The sequence below is a fragment of the Hyla sarda genome, chromosome 9 (assembly GCF_029499605.1).
Source record: "Hyla sarda isolate aHylSar1 chromosome 9, aHylSar1.hap1, whole genome shotgun sequence".
Lineage (NCBI taxonomy): Eukaryota > Metazoa > Chordata > Amphibia > Anura > Hylidae > Hyla > Hyla sarda.
In genome coordinates, this window is record NC_079197.1 from 10,602,391 (window position 1) to 10,617,411 (window position 15,021).

General features: G+C 47.2%; 1 protein-coding gene across 3 annotated transcripts in view; it reads right to left on the reverse strand.

Annotated features, from left to right (window-relative positions):
- ARAF (A-Raf proto-oncogene, serine/threonine kinase) overlaps window positions 1–15,021 on the reverse strand; it is a 53,223-nt gene that overhangs the window by 11,972 nt on the left and 26,230 nt on the right. Inside the window, exons 2-9 of one of the 3 annotated variants that reach the window (XM_056541233.1) lie at window positions 10,894–10,951; window positions 9,127–9,376; window positions 7,561–7,664; window positions 5,578–5,680; window positions 5,320–5,471; window positions 3,377–3,463; window positions 3,144–3,285; window positions 1,003–1,030 (exon numbers count right to left, since the gene is read on the reverse strand). In XM_056541233.1, the coding sequence (XP_056397208.1) occupies window positions 1,003–1,030; window positions 3,144–3,285; window positions 3,377–3,463; window positions 5,320–5,471; window positions 5,578–5,680; window positions 7,561–7,664; window positions 9,127–9,369 (859 nt within the window). In that variant the 5' untranslated portion in view covers window positions 9,370–9,376; window positions 10,894–10,951. Of the gene's footprint in view, window positions 1–1,002; window positions 1,031–3,143; window positions 3,286–3,376; window positions 3,464–5,319; window positions 5,472–5,577; window positions 5,681–7,560; window positions 7,665–9,126; window positions 9,556–10,893; window positions 10,952–15,021 lie in introns of those variants that run through there. The other 2 variants (XM_056541232.1, XM_056541231.1) reach the window with 2 other exon arrangements.

Sequence of the window (15,021 nt, forward strand, 5' to 3'; positions counted from 1 at the left end):
AACGTTTCACTCCGGTCGGCTCATTGAAGTGAATGGCATACGGGAGCGCATACGGTCACATACGGGAGCGCGAGGTTTTAGCTCCCTCCTGCCGTATGCGCTCCCGTATGGGACAAAACGTAGTGTGAACCCACCCTAAGTGTAGGTTCAGACTACGTTTTTCAACTACGGTTCCCGCATACGTTTTCTATTAAAAACCATATGGGGAAAAAAACGGATGGAACAGTATGGGAAAAAGTAAACCGTATGCGTTTTCAAACAGTATACTGTTTTTAAAAGTGTATACGGTTCCGTCAGTTTTTATAGGAAAAAAAAAAACCATAAGTTTTTGAAAATGTTGTCCATTTTTAATGGGAGGGGTCTTGGGTGGGGACTTTAGGATTCAAATGCGCATGTGCAAAGTAAAAACGTATACGTATACATGTGCGTTTCCCATTGACGTCCATGTTAAAAAATACACGTATGCGGTTGCAGTATGGTTTTTAAACCGGAGTCAAAACTGTGGTTGACCACGATTTTGTCTCTGGATTAAAAACCGTACTGCAACCGCATACGTTTATTTTAACATGGACGTCAATGGGAAACGCACATGTATACGGTTCCATACGGGAAAAACGTATACGTTTTTACTTTGCACATGCGCATTTTCTTCCTAAAGTCCCCACCCAACACCCCTCCCATTAAAAATGGACAACATTTTCAAAAACTTATGTTTTTTTTTTTTTTTTTTTTTTAATAAAAACTGACGGAACTGTATGCACTTTTAAAAACAGTATACAGTTTAAAAACGCATACGGTTTACTTTTTCCCATACTGATCCATCCGTTTTTTTGCCATAAGGTTTTCTTTAGAAAAAAAACCGGATTGAAAACAGTATGGCAAAAACGTGGTGTGAACCCGGCCTTATAGGTGCTAATTGAAAATGCTGGGACTAGTAGTACGGAGAGGAGGAGGAGATAGAAGACGTCCGTGCGGGGGATGGGAATATGAAACATCACTTACGGGAGGTGGCGGCGATCCTCAACGCCTCCTGACAAAGAAAAAGAAGAAAAACTTTACCATGGCCGATCTTACGGTACATTGGGGAGGGGTATGGGGGGGGGGGGAGATGAGCGAAGCAAACGACAGACTTCCCCTTTAAGATCCCAAATCCGGTAACTAATCTTATATCACCTCGGACGCTTCTCTTACAGTTCAAGAAATTGATGAATCACAGGAGGACAATGATGTCTGAAAATGGATGTAAATGGCCAATGGTGTCAATGTTTGTCCAGGAGCGCCCCCTCCTGGCCATAACTGACATCCTATCTTTTACCTACCTGTATATGGGAATACATAGTATGGTGTTTCCCAACCAGGGTGCCTTCAGCTGTTGCGAAACTACAATTTCCAGCATGCCCGGACAGCCGAAGGCTGTCCGGGCATGCTGGGAGTTGTAGTTTCACAACAGCTGGAGACACCCTGATTGAGAAACACTAATATAGGACATTGTACAAGGAACATATAAGCCAATATGGTGGTTCCCATAGCCCCCTCCCATCCTACAACATACTATTATGTTAAGGGGTTATCCAGGAAGAATTTATTTTTTTTAAATATAAATATCTCAACTGGCTCCAGAAAGTTAAAAAGATTTGTAAATTACTTCTATTAAAAAAATCTTAATCCTTTCAGTACTTATGAGCTGCTAAAGTTGAGTAGTTCTTTTCTGTCTAAGTCCTCTCTGATGACACCTGTCTCGGAAACTGTCCAGAGTAGAAGCAAATCCCCAGAGCAAACCTCTTCTACTCTGTGCAGTTCCCAAGACAAGCAGAGATGTCAGCAGAGAGCACTGTTGCCAGACAGAAACGAACAACTCAACTTCAGCAGCTGATAGTTATTGGAAGGATTAAGATTTTTTTAATAGAAGTAATTTACAAAAAATAATGAAAAAATAAGTTCCCCCCCCCCCCCCCCCCCCCCCCTGGAATACCCGTTTTAACGTAAGGTGTCATAATAGTTCACTCTGGTATACAGCGGACACCAGCTTTCCAATGGAGTACCCCTTTAAGTAGACACCCAATCAGTACCCCAGTGCCAATGGGTTGCTGTTGAATCCAGGTCTGCCACGTCCAGAAGTCTATTAGGTCCTGCCAGAGGAATAATACACTAAAGCATGAGAGTACTGAAGAGCACAAAATGACCGACCAGAGGATCGCAAACAGCAGTGTTTTCTAAAACAGCATGTGTCCAGCTGTTGCAAAACTACAACTCCCAGCATGCCCGAACAGCCTTCGGCTGTTCGGGCATGCTGGGAGTTGAAGTTTTGCAACAGCTGGGGGCACACTGCTTGGAAAACACTAGCACACAGGGTTTCCCGACCAGGGTGCCTCCAGCTGTTGCAAAATTAAAACTTCGAGCACGCCCGGAATGCTGAGAGTTGTAGTTCTGCAACAGCTGGGGGCACCCTGGTTGGGAAACACTGGTCTAGAGAACAAGGAGTCTGCAACTGTATGATCTAATCCAGTATTTCCCAACCAGGGTGCCTCCAGCTGTTGCAAAACTACAACTCCCAGCATGCCCGGGCAGCCAAAGGCTGTTCGGGCATGCTGGGAGTTGAAGTTTTGCAACAGCTGGGGGCACACTGCTTGGAAAACACTGGCAGACAGTGTTTCCCGATCAGGGTACCTCCAGCTGTTTCGAAACTACAACTTCAACACGCCAGGACAGCAGAAGGCTGTCCTGGCGTGCTGGGAGTTGTAATTTTGCAACAGCTGGAGGCACCCTGGTTGGGAAATACTGGATTAGATCATACAGTTGCAGACTCCTTGTTCTCTAGACCAGTGTTTCCCAACCAGGGTGCCCCCAGCTGTTGCAGAACTACAACTCTCAGCATTCCTGGCGTGCTCGAAGTTTTAATTTTGCAACAGCTGGAGGCACCCTGGTCGGGAAACACTGATGTAATCTATGCTTATGCTCCAGTGTAGGCCCTATATAATTTGGTTTACATTCTGACTATGTTTTGGTGATTGGTTGGCGTCTCCCCAACCGTTGCAATACTCCGACTCCCATCATGCAGTTTTGCAGTTGCTTGGGTCGGGGAACTCTGGTCCAAGTCATATATATATAGTGACAGTGCAGCCGCTCTCTTCCTGACAGGGTACCTCAATAATGCTGTTATCCACGGGACCAGTGGTGCTGTCAATATGAACGTTGGGGGTGGAGGTGGAGCGATGCCGTTGCAGGGGTTGCCCCTCGCTGGGGAATGAAAAGGAAGCAGCTCCAGGGTGCTGTGTCCGGGGGCTGCTGGAGGGAGAGATGGAATGGGGTGGGAACCAGAGACATCAACAGAGAATGGCACAGACATGAAGAGGAAGATGGCGGAGGGGGTTGTTACCTGGATGGCTGTGGGGTGTAGGGTTCATGGATAATGCCAGGGGAAGGATCGGGATACAGAGGATAATCCTGATAGCCGCCCACTGGTCTAGAGAACAACAAGCAAACATTTATTGTGACATTTATATAGATCCAAAACCCTGTTCTGGATAATTCCATAGTATGTATCTTTATAGTAATCAAGGCTCCATTCCTGTCTATAAGGCAGTGCTTTCCAAGCAGGGTGCCTCCAGCTGTTGCAAAACTACAACTCCCAACATGTCTTTATTTTCCAGTCCGAAAAATAGGTAAAAAGGAAAAAAAGTCATGGAGGCGGGGCCAGCACCGATCCAGCACCACGTCACAGCCGAGTGATGGAAAACCCAACCTATCCGGCGCGTGCGCTGGAAACAACAAGTGTGGGCGCAAGCGAAAACTGCACAGATAGAGATGATTGCAGCCGGATAATGGGAAAGGTCAATCACGCGGATGTGACCTGGTGCTGACAGGCATGCTGGACCCGCCTCCAGGACACTTCAAGCGATTTACCAAGTCCTTTTTATATATTTTTGGGCCACCAAAAAGGATAATAAAGGTATATAACGAAAAGGGGACATGATTAAAGGGGTACTCTCCCCCCCCCCCCCCCTAGACATCTTATCCCCTATCCAAAGGTCGCAGGGACCACCACGTTCTCGGCTGTGGCACCCCAGACATCTTGTGCATGGAGAAAACTTTGCTCCGTGCCGGATGACTGGCGATGCGGAGGCTCGTGACCTCACAGCCATGCCCCCTCAATGTAAGTCTACGCCACGGCCACGCCCCCTCCCATAGACTTGCATTGAGGGGGCGTGACGTCAGGAGCCTCCGGCGCTACCCCCGACGCGCTAAATGATCGCCGGGTGCAGAAGGGAGATCACGGTGCTCCTTTGGATAGGGGATAAGATGTCTAGGGGCAGAGTACCCCTTTAAGGATGTCTTTAAAAGGGTACTCAACTGGAAAACTTTTTCTTTTAAATCAACTGGTGCCAGAAAGTTAAACAGATTTGTAAATTACATCTATTTAAAAATCTTAATCCTTCCAGTACTTATCAGCTGCTGTGTTATACACAGGAAGATCTTTTCTTTTTGAATTTCCTTTCTGCCTGACCACAGTGCTCTCTGCTGACACCTCTGTCCATGTCAGGAACTGTCCAGAGCAGGAGAGGTTTGCTATGGGGATTTGCTCCTACCCTGGACAGTTCCTACAATGGACAGAGGTGTCAGCAGAGAGCACTTGTGGTCAGGCAGAAAGGAAATTTCTGCCACCAGCTAATTTAAAAGAAAATGTTTTCAGGTGGAGTACCCCTTTAAGGGAAGAGCTGATACTGACAGATAGTTCTTTACTATCTATAGTAGGGGGGGGGGGGGGGGGTCGGCCTGCCTGTGGGATTAAGCATTCTGTGCCGGGTGCGGCTTCAGTCCAAGAAACCTCTGAGTTTCCGTGACTGGACATGTGACATCACGCCACGCCCCCTTATGATGTCACACCACGCCCCCTCCATTCATGTCAGCCTCACCCTCCCTATAAAGTGACCTCTGAAAAGGTCACAGAACATGCCCAGCCACATTTTCTTTCCCTTTAGGACACACATTTGCATATACACAATCCGCTTGCAGATTTTTTTTTGGTCCTTATGAACGTACCCTTAAATAGAAAGGGGTGTGGCTTCTCAAGAAGGGGAGTGGTTTAATATGCTCCAAAATATAGATGTCGATTTTTAAGCCAACTTCGAGTTCTTATAAAACTTGCCTGTATATTTAATATACAGGCAGCACTGATAAATCTGACCCACATTTACAGACAGCAAGCAGAAGTTTTGCAACGGTGAAGAATAGAAACAAAGAAAGCTGCTGAACTCTGCTAATGTATATACAAGTAGAGACCCCCTCTAGGACTGGTAATAGGGGCTCCGGACCACTTACTTGGGCAGCTTGGTTATGTCCACGCAGGCCGTGGGCACTTTACTGCTGCAGTGCTGGTGAAACTTGTAGCCGCAGGTCTGACAGCGGAAACCGTGGAACAGGAACTTGAGACAGAAGTCGCAGAACGCCAGGTTAAAGTGGGTCTTCCGAACCTGCAGAAAGGGATTATGGGAAAGCAAATTGATTGAAATGAGAAGAGGGGGGGCGCATGTGCAAGACAGGACATAGCGGGCAAGGTAGGACAGAGGGACTACTTACAAAATTGTGCATGGACAGAGGAACATCCGCCAGGACCTCCACCATCAGCTCCTCCCCCACCAGCGGCGTGATGTCCGTCTCCCAGTCGGTGAGGGTTTTACGTCTATGGCAGGAAAAAGGGTTCAGGTCAATGTTAAAAGGGTACAGCATGCCCCTCTCCCTGTTTATAGGGCAAGGTATCCCAACCAGGAAGCCTCCAGCTGTTGCAAAACTACAACTCCCAGCATGCCAGCATCAGTGAGTAGGCACGGAGAGGGCAGAGCAATGTTGGAGAAAAGGAAGAGAAGTCCAGCGCTAGGTGCAGCAATATCAGGTATTTATTGTAGGATCAAGGATACACAAAAGGCAACAAGACAAATAGCCGACACGTTTCTGATCTCTAAGGGTCCTTAGTCATGGCATGATTAAAGACCCTTAGAGGTCAGAAACGCGTCGGCTATTTGTCTTGTTGCCTTTTGTGTATCCTTGATCCTACAATACCTGATATTGCTGCACCTAGCGCTGGACTTCTCTTCTTTGCTGCTAATCCGGTCCGGGGACGCCGCCGGCTTGTCCGTGCACAGGTGCTTGAAGCCACGAGGAAGCGAGCTGTCTGCACACATTGTTTCAATGTTGGAGAGAAGGGAGGATGAGCAGCCTATCACTGCTGGGGTTTCAGAAGACTGGGAAAGCTGACAGTACGCGTGTCACCCAGCTTTCCCAGTCCCCTGAAGAGCTCAAATATAGTTGCTTAAATAAAAATAAAAAATGTTACTACCCCGGGTGCCCACTATGTGATGCTGTTCATAAGCAATGCAAGAATGCTACTGCAATGCAAGGTTCCCCAACCTGTGGCTCTCCAGCTGTTGCAAACCTACAACTCCCATCATGCCAAAGTCTTGCACAAGCTGGAAAGCCACATATGCTGCACAAAACACTAAGGAGAAGTTATAGTCTTGCTAACATAAAGCTGCCGTCTGCTACAATGTATCAGTGTAGGCCAGTGTTTCCTGACTAGGGTGCCTCCAGCTGATGCAAAACTACAACTCCCATCATGCCCAAGTCTTGCACAAGCTGGAAAGCCACATATGCTGCACGAAACACTAAGGAGAAGTTATAGTCTTGCTAACATAAAGCTGCCGTCTGCTACAATGTATCAGTGTAGGCCAGTGTTTCCCGACTAGGGTGCCTCCAGCTGTTGCAAAACCACAATTCCCATCATTCCTAAGTTTTGCACTAGTTGGAAAGCCACATATGCTGCATGACACCCTAAGGAGAAGTGTTAGTCTTGCTTACACAAAGCTGCAGTTTGCTACAATGTATCAATGTAGGTCAGTGTTTCTCAAACAGGGTGCCTCCAGCTGTTGCAAAACTACAACTCCCAGCTTGCCCGGACAGCCAACGGCTGTCCGGGCATGCTGGGAGTTGTAGTTTTGCAACAGCTAGAGGCACCCTAGTTTGGAAACATCGTTGAAGGGGGAAGGGAAATGACAAACTGAGCGCCAAAAGATGGCGCCCAAACTGGTTGTCAGGTTACGGCGACAATACTTCATGCTAAAACCCCATGAAAGCAAATAGTCCCTTATTTTTCTTGGAGAAGACAGATGACAGCAAATTTCTGCTGCATTATGGTGTTACATAATCGCATCCAAGGAACGCCCATACAGACAGAGAAGTGTCAGGGAATGGGTATTGCCGAGCTGCCAAAACACGCAGGGAAGACAGCGCTGAGTGACATGGGCCCATATGGTTACTGAGCGCTGATCGGGAGAGAATCTCACACAGGAATATCAGAAATAACTATGTACATAGATATAGCAGAGCTGACGGTGTCCTATTTAATCCTTTGGGGACTGCGCCAATTGGGTATCACAACAGCAAACCTGCAGTCCTATGTAAAGCAGCGTGGTATCGCCCATAGCTCTGCTGAACTCTGCATGCTTTCTATCCATATAGACAGAGACATGTCCTGCCTATAGTCCAGTGCTCCATGTCATGACGTACCCGTGTAGGAGGCGATAAACTGCGCAGCACTGCTGGTTCAGACCGCGCACTTTCAGCGCTTTATCCAGGGAGTCGTACACGGTCATCCCGGGCCGCACGTTCACCTGAAAACAGAGAAGGCCTTCAGTGATAGAACAGGGCAAATATATATATGTATGTGTGTGTGTAGATGTAAAAGAGCGGTCCGAGAATTACAGAGGAAGAAAAAACTAAAATATTGGCAATATAGGATCTGTCACATGACACCAATCGCACCTGATGAACACCACGGATTTTAATGGAGTCTGTGGGACATCTATCTATCTCTTACACCTTTATATCTCATCTCATATCTCACATCTATCTATCTCACATCTATCTATCGCTCTATCTCTCATATCTATCTATCTATCTGTTACACCTTTATATCTCATATGCATCTATCTCCTACCTATCCATCTATCTCTCTCTATCTATCTATCCATCTATCCCCCTATCTATCCATCCATCTATCCCCCTTCTATCTATCTATCTATCTATCCCCCTATCTATCTATCTATCCCCCTATCTATCTATCTATCCCCCTATCTATCTATCTATCCCCCTATCTATCCATCTATCCCCCTATCTATCCATCTATCCCCCTATCTATCCATCTATCCCCCTATCTATCTATCTATCCCCCTATCTATCTATCTATCCCCCTATCTATCTATCTATCCCCCTATCTATCTATCTATCCCCCTATCTATCTATCTATCCCCCATCTATCTATCTATCCCCCTATCTATCTATCTATCCCCCATCTATCTATCTATCCCCCATCTATCTATCTATCCCCCATCTATCTATCTATCCCCCATCTATCTATCTATCCCCATCTATCTATCTATCTATCCCCCATCTATCTATCTATCTATCTATCTATCTATCCCCCATCTATCTATCTATCTATCTATCTATCTATCTATCCCCCATCTATCTATCTATCTATCTATCCCCCATCTATCTATCTATCTATCCCCCATCTATCTATCTATCTATCCCCCATCTATCTATCTATCTATCCCCCATCTATCTATCTATCTATCTATCCCCCATCTATCTATCTATCTATCTATCCCCCATCTATCTATCTATCTATCCCCCATCTATCTATCTATCTATCTATCTATCTATCCCCCATCTATCTATCTATCTATCTATCTATCTATCTATCTATCTATCCCCCATCTATCTATCCATCTATCCCCCATCTATCTATCCATCTATCCCCCATCTATCTATCCATCTATCCCCCATCTATCTATCCATCTATCCCCCATCTATCTATCCCCCATCTATCTATCTATCCCCCATCTATCTATCTATACCCCATCTATCTATCCCCGATCTATCTATCCCCGATCTATCTATCCCCGATCTATCTATCCCCGATCTATCTATCCCCCATCTATCTATCTCCCATCCATGTATCTCATATCTATCTATCTATCTCATATCTATGTATCTCTTATCTATCTCACATCTATCTCTCATGCATATTTACACAGCACACATAGATTTATCAAACCAGACATGACTCACCACTGTCCTCTGCTGGTTGGGCAGATAGACTTTGACAGTCCCCCCAGATTTGCCCTCTGTAGATGGGGCTTCACTCTGTGATCCTCTGGGTCCATCCTGGTGAACCGCTCCCCGCCCGCCAGGACTGGGCAGCTCCAGGACGGCGGCCGACAGCATGACCGCGCTTCCTTTGCCGAGCTCCTGGGACAGAGAGCGCAGGGCACCATTGGCGATGTTCCCCGGAGGGGTGTGAGACCGCTTCATTGGGACTCTGCAAACAAAGGAGCGCGCTTTAGAGACGGAGCGGCGGACGGACCTCCTGCTCTCCCACAGAAACGAGGGTCTCCGTCTGCTATCTCCTTCTCCTCGCTCGCCCACCGCCCGCCGCTTGCTATCAAGCTGCATATCTCGTAGGGAGGGGAAAAAAAGCGTCTGTTTGTACCATTTGGTGGAACAATAATGCGGCAGATGGGAAGGAGAAGGGAGTCATAAAACAAGCACAGAGAAAGTGGGAGGTGGAGAGATGGGGGAACAGGCAGCAGGGGGGGGGGCTTAAAGGGAACCTGTCACTAATATAATGGGGGGGGGGGGGGGGGTCATCCCTGCAAAGTGTGGGTGATCCAAGAAGTCTTTAACCATAGTAAAAGCTACAACTCCCAGCATGCCCGGACAGCCACAGGCGGCTTAAAGGGAACCTGTCACTAATATAATGGGGGGGGGGCATCCCTGCAAAGTGTGGGTGATCCAAGAAGTCTTTAACCATAGTAAAAGCTACAACTCCCAGTATGCCCGGACAGCCACAGAAGGCTTAAAGGGAACCTGTCACTAATATAATGGGGGGGGGGGGGGGCATCCCTGCAAAGTGTGGGTGATCCAAGAAGTCTTTAACCATAGTAAAAGCTATAACTCCCAGCATGCCCGGACAGCCACAGAAGGCTTAAAGGGAACCTGTCACTAATATAATGGGGGGGGGGGGGGGTCATCCCTACAAAGTGTGGGCCATCCAAGAGGTCCTTTAACAATAGTGAAACTACAACTCCCAGCATGCCCCAACAGCCACAGACTGCTTAAAGGGAACCTGTCACTGATATAAATGGGGGTCATCCCTACAGAGTGTGGGCCATCCAAGATGTCTTTAACCATAGTGAAACTACAACTCCCAGCATGCCCCAACAGCCACAGACGGCTTAAAGGGAACCTGACACTATTATAAACGGGGGTCATCCCTACAACCTGGAGGTGATCCAAGAGGTCCTTTAACCATAATGAAACAACTGGCGTGAGGCCATGTTGCACTTAAATGCACATAACCCGTCAGTGTTTCCCAATCAGGGTGCCTTCAACTGCTGCAAAACTACAACTCCCAGCATGCCCGGACAGTCCGTGAGGCGATGCTGAGAGTTGTAGTTGCACTCTATGACACCGACATGAACTATTAAAAGATATATGGATTAATGCACATAACATATGTCAGGGTTTTCCAACCAGGGTGCCTTCAGCTGTTGCAAAACCACAACTCCCAGCATGCCCGGACAGCCGGTGGCTGTCCGGGCATGCTGGGAGTTGTGGTTTTGCAACAGGTGGAGGCACACTGGCCGAGAAACATTGACATATGGAGTGCATAGAAGTAAAAAAAAAATTCCATGTAACTATAACTATGCAGGGGATTTGGTGCTCTGTATCAGAAAAAAAAAAGCCTCCAAATACCACCCACATGACCCAGGAGCAGTTGTGTCCTTGCTTTTCGGCATGCCGTAAATGGCACCGACATTGACCTCCATCTCTTACCTTGCTGAGCAGGGTCTTCCTGGCTCCTACCCGCCTCTATCTCCACACTGTGCGCTATCTGAAAGAAAAGAGGAACAGAAAGAGTTAATCTGGCACATCAGATTGGAAACTTGCCCATATCTTCACTAAGACACCACCTGTGCCTATCCGAAGTAATAGTAACATTATATAGCCCGATTCCCTGATTATAGGGGGGGGCGCTATAGCTGCAATCAGAATCCAGCGGTGAAAGGGTTAGTTGGAATCGGTGGTGGTACCAGCTCACAGACCTCAGTGCAGTTTCCCTATAAATTCAGTGTGCCCTCCAGAGTATAAGGGAACGCAGTGCAGTTAAAGGGGTACTCTGGTGGTAAACATACTATTTTTTATATCAACTGGTGCCAGAAAGTTAAACAGCTTTGTAAATGACTTCTGTTAAAAAATCTTAACCCTTCCAGTACTTTTTAGCAGCTGTATGCTACAGAGGAAATTATTTTCTTTCTTTTTTTTACTTCTTTTTTTTGTCTTGTCCACAGTGCTCTCTGCTGACACCTCTGTCCGTGTCAGGAACTGTCCAGAGCAGCATAGGTTTGCTATGGGGATTTTCTCCTGCTCTGGACAGTTCCTGATAGGGAGAGAGGTGTCAGCAGAGAGCACTGTGGACAAGCCAAAAAAGAAATTCAAAAAGAAAAGAATTTCCTCTGTAGCATACAGCTGCTAAAAAGTACTGGAAGGATTAAGATTTTTAAATAGAAGCAATTTACAAATTTGTTTGTGCCAGACCCCCCTGTCCTCCCGCCAGACCCCCCCTGTCCTCCGCCAGACCCCCCCCCCTGTCCTCCGCCAGACCCCCCCCTGTCCTCCGCCAGACCCCCCCCTGTCCTCCGCCAGACCCCCCCCCTGTCCTCCGCCAGACCCCCCCCCTGTCCTCCGCCAGACCCCCCCCCTGTCCTCCGCCAGACCCCCCCCCTGTCCTCCGCCAGACCCCCCCCCTGTCCTCCGCCAGACCCCCCCCCCCTGTCCTCCGCCAGACCCCCCCCCCTGTCCTCCGCCAGACCCCCCCCCCCTGTCCTCCGCCAGACCCCCCCCCGTCCTCCGCCAGACCCCCCCCCGTCCTCCGCCAGACCCCCCCCGTCCTGCGCCAGACCCCCCCCCGTCCTCCGCCAGATCCCCCCCCGTCCTCCGCCAGATCCCCCCCGTCCTCCGCCAGATCCCCCCCTGTACTCCGCCAGATCCCCCCCGTCCTCCGCCAGATCCCCCCCTGTCCTCCGCCAGATCCCCCCTGTCCCCCTCCAAAGATTTTTTAATAGAAGTAATTTACAAATCTGTTTAACTTTCTGGCACCAATTGATTAAAAAAAAAAAAAAAGAAAGGTTTTCCACCGGAGTACCCCTTTAACTGCACAGCACTTGCAACCTGCAGATCTCCAGGTGTTGTAAAACTGCAAGTCCCAGCAAGCCCTGATGGCCTGAGGCTGTCCAGGCATGCTGGAACTTGCAGTTTAGCAGCACCAGGAGAGTCGCAGGTTGCAAACCACTAGTTTGAGGGAATACACTATGTATACGCCAGGTGAGGACAATATACTATACAGCACTGCGGCTCAACCTGTGGCTCTCCAAAACTACAACCCTCATCATGTCAACTCCAATCATGCTAAGGCTGCAGGCACACCATGTTTTTGCTATACAGTTCCCATATACGGTGTCAAGTTAAAAACCGCACGGAACAGTATAGAAAACCGTATACATTGACTTTGTTAACCGTATGTCAAACGCATCATCTGTTTTGTCCGTTTTGCGTCTTATACAGTTTTATCAGTTTTTTCCCCGTACCCGGTCCGGGTGAAAAACCGTATATGTTTTTTTTTTTTTGTTTGTTTTTTTTAACATGGGAGTCAGTTTCATACGGTTCTTGCCTTTTTTTTTTTTCTTGGAATTTCAATCAAACAAGTGAAACTTTATTCAAAATGGAGTGAAAAGTTAAAAACGTATACTTTTTTTTCTTAAAAAACGGATGCAACCGGACATTTTTCAAACCGTATACGGGTTGAAATTTGTACACGTTTTGATGCAGTTTAAAATCAGGTTTTGAGGAATCCGTTTTTCATCAAAAACCTGATACGGGAACTGTATTGCAAAAACGTGGTGTGAACCCAGCCTAAAAGAAAGTCTTATCTCTTAAAGTAGTGTTCCCCAAACCTCTGTAGCGGCAAAACACCCATCATGCCCTGGACAGCTGATGGAGAGTCACAGGTTGAGGAACACTGCTGTTTAGTACAGTGTTTCCCAACCAGGGCCCCTCCAGCTGTTGCAAAACTACAACTCCCAGCATGCCCGGACAGCCTTCTGCTGTCCAGACATGCTGGAGGTCGTAGTTTTGCAACAGCTGGAGGCACCCTGGTTGGGAAACTCTGGCATAGATAATAAATGGAGTGGTAGCCAAGCATGAGCATTGCTATTCCATTCATTTAAAGAGTACGTGTCCCCAAATAAAACTTTTAATATAATGTTCCTTGTGTAATTTGCAGACACTTTCCCATTCACTTGCTTTTAAAATTATCAACATAAATAAGTTTAAAATGTAATATAAAAAGCGGACACTAGGTGGCTCTGTTCTGTTCCCTGCCACAATTAATACAGTGAGTTCAGTCTCCTCCCAACCCGGTAGGAGTCCAAACTCAGGAAGTGCTTGTCTGCATGGAGCTTGATTGTCAGCTGCACAGAAAAAGAAAGCTCCACAGACTCTAACAGAAAGCCACACAGACTGACAGATGAAGGAGAGCCTCACTGATAGCAACACAGACTGAAACATGCACAGAGCTTGATGTCTTCTATTCATCACACTGCTGCAACTATGTGAGGGCGGAAGTGGTCCCTCAGCAGGCTTCAGTGATGTCATGCCCACTTTCTCCTGCTGGGAAATTGCACTATGTGAGCAAGAAGAAAAAGGTAAGACACACAGCTTTTTAAAGGAAATCTGTCACCAGTGTCACCTGCACTAACCTGTCGGTACCGACAGGTAGTGCAGGTGACACTGATGACAACGTTACTTACCTTGTCCCGTTCTGTGCTGGGGATCTCCGGTAATCTCCTCCGTTAAAGGGTACCTTTCATCAAAAAATGTTTTGATATAATACAGATTAATGTATGCAGAATAACTTTCCAATAGCATGTTATTAAAAAATATGATTCTTTCTATTTAATTTTACACTTTGAAAAAAATTACCAGTAGGGGTCTCCCTACCAGTCCTGGCCACAAACTTTTCTCTCTCTCTCTCTATAGATTTCAGACTCATGCTGGAATCCTAAATTTCAGACTGCAGCCGGGACACAGACAAGCTCAGCACTTGCGGCCAGGACTGGCAGGGAGACCCCAAGTGGTCATTTTTTTTAAAGTGTAAAATTAAATAGAAAGAAGCATATTTTTTAATAACATGCTATTGGAAAGTTATTCTGCATACATTAATCTATAATATATCAAATTTTTTTTTTGATGAAAGGTACCCTTTAACTTCAGCTCCGGCCAGGCTTGGGGCATGGACAGAGTTTAGTGACGTCACCGCTGCTAGGTAAGTACCGTTGTCATCAGTGACACCTGCACTATCTGTCGGTACCGACAGGTTGGTGCAGGTGACAGATTTCCGGTGCTCACTTTTCTTATTTTATCCGTTCCAGGCTGAAAAATAAAAGAAAACATTTTTCTCTTACCTGCCTAGGCTCCCCCAGAGCTCCGGTACAGGTGTTCGGTCCCCGGGCTGTATTCTTCTTACTTCCTGTTCGCCCGGCACGTCACACGGAGCTTCAACCTATCACCGGCCGCAGCGATGTCCTGCCTCGGCCAGTGATAGGCTGAAGCTCCGTGTGACGTGCCGGACTAACAGGAAGTAAGAAGAATACAGCCCGGGGACCGATCACCTGTACCGGAGCACCGGGGGAGAGTAGGCAGGTAAGAGGAAGCTTATTTTCTTTTTTTTTTTTGCAGCCCGGAACGGACACAATAAGAAAAGTGAGCACCGGACATGTCCTTTACGGACAGGAGAGGTGTTAGCAATTCCCACAAGATCACTGTCAATTTGGAATTATGAGGAGGCGCCGATCACATGACCATCAGGTCAGAGCCGTATCCATAATATGATAATGTGAAGCACTG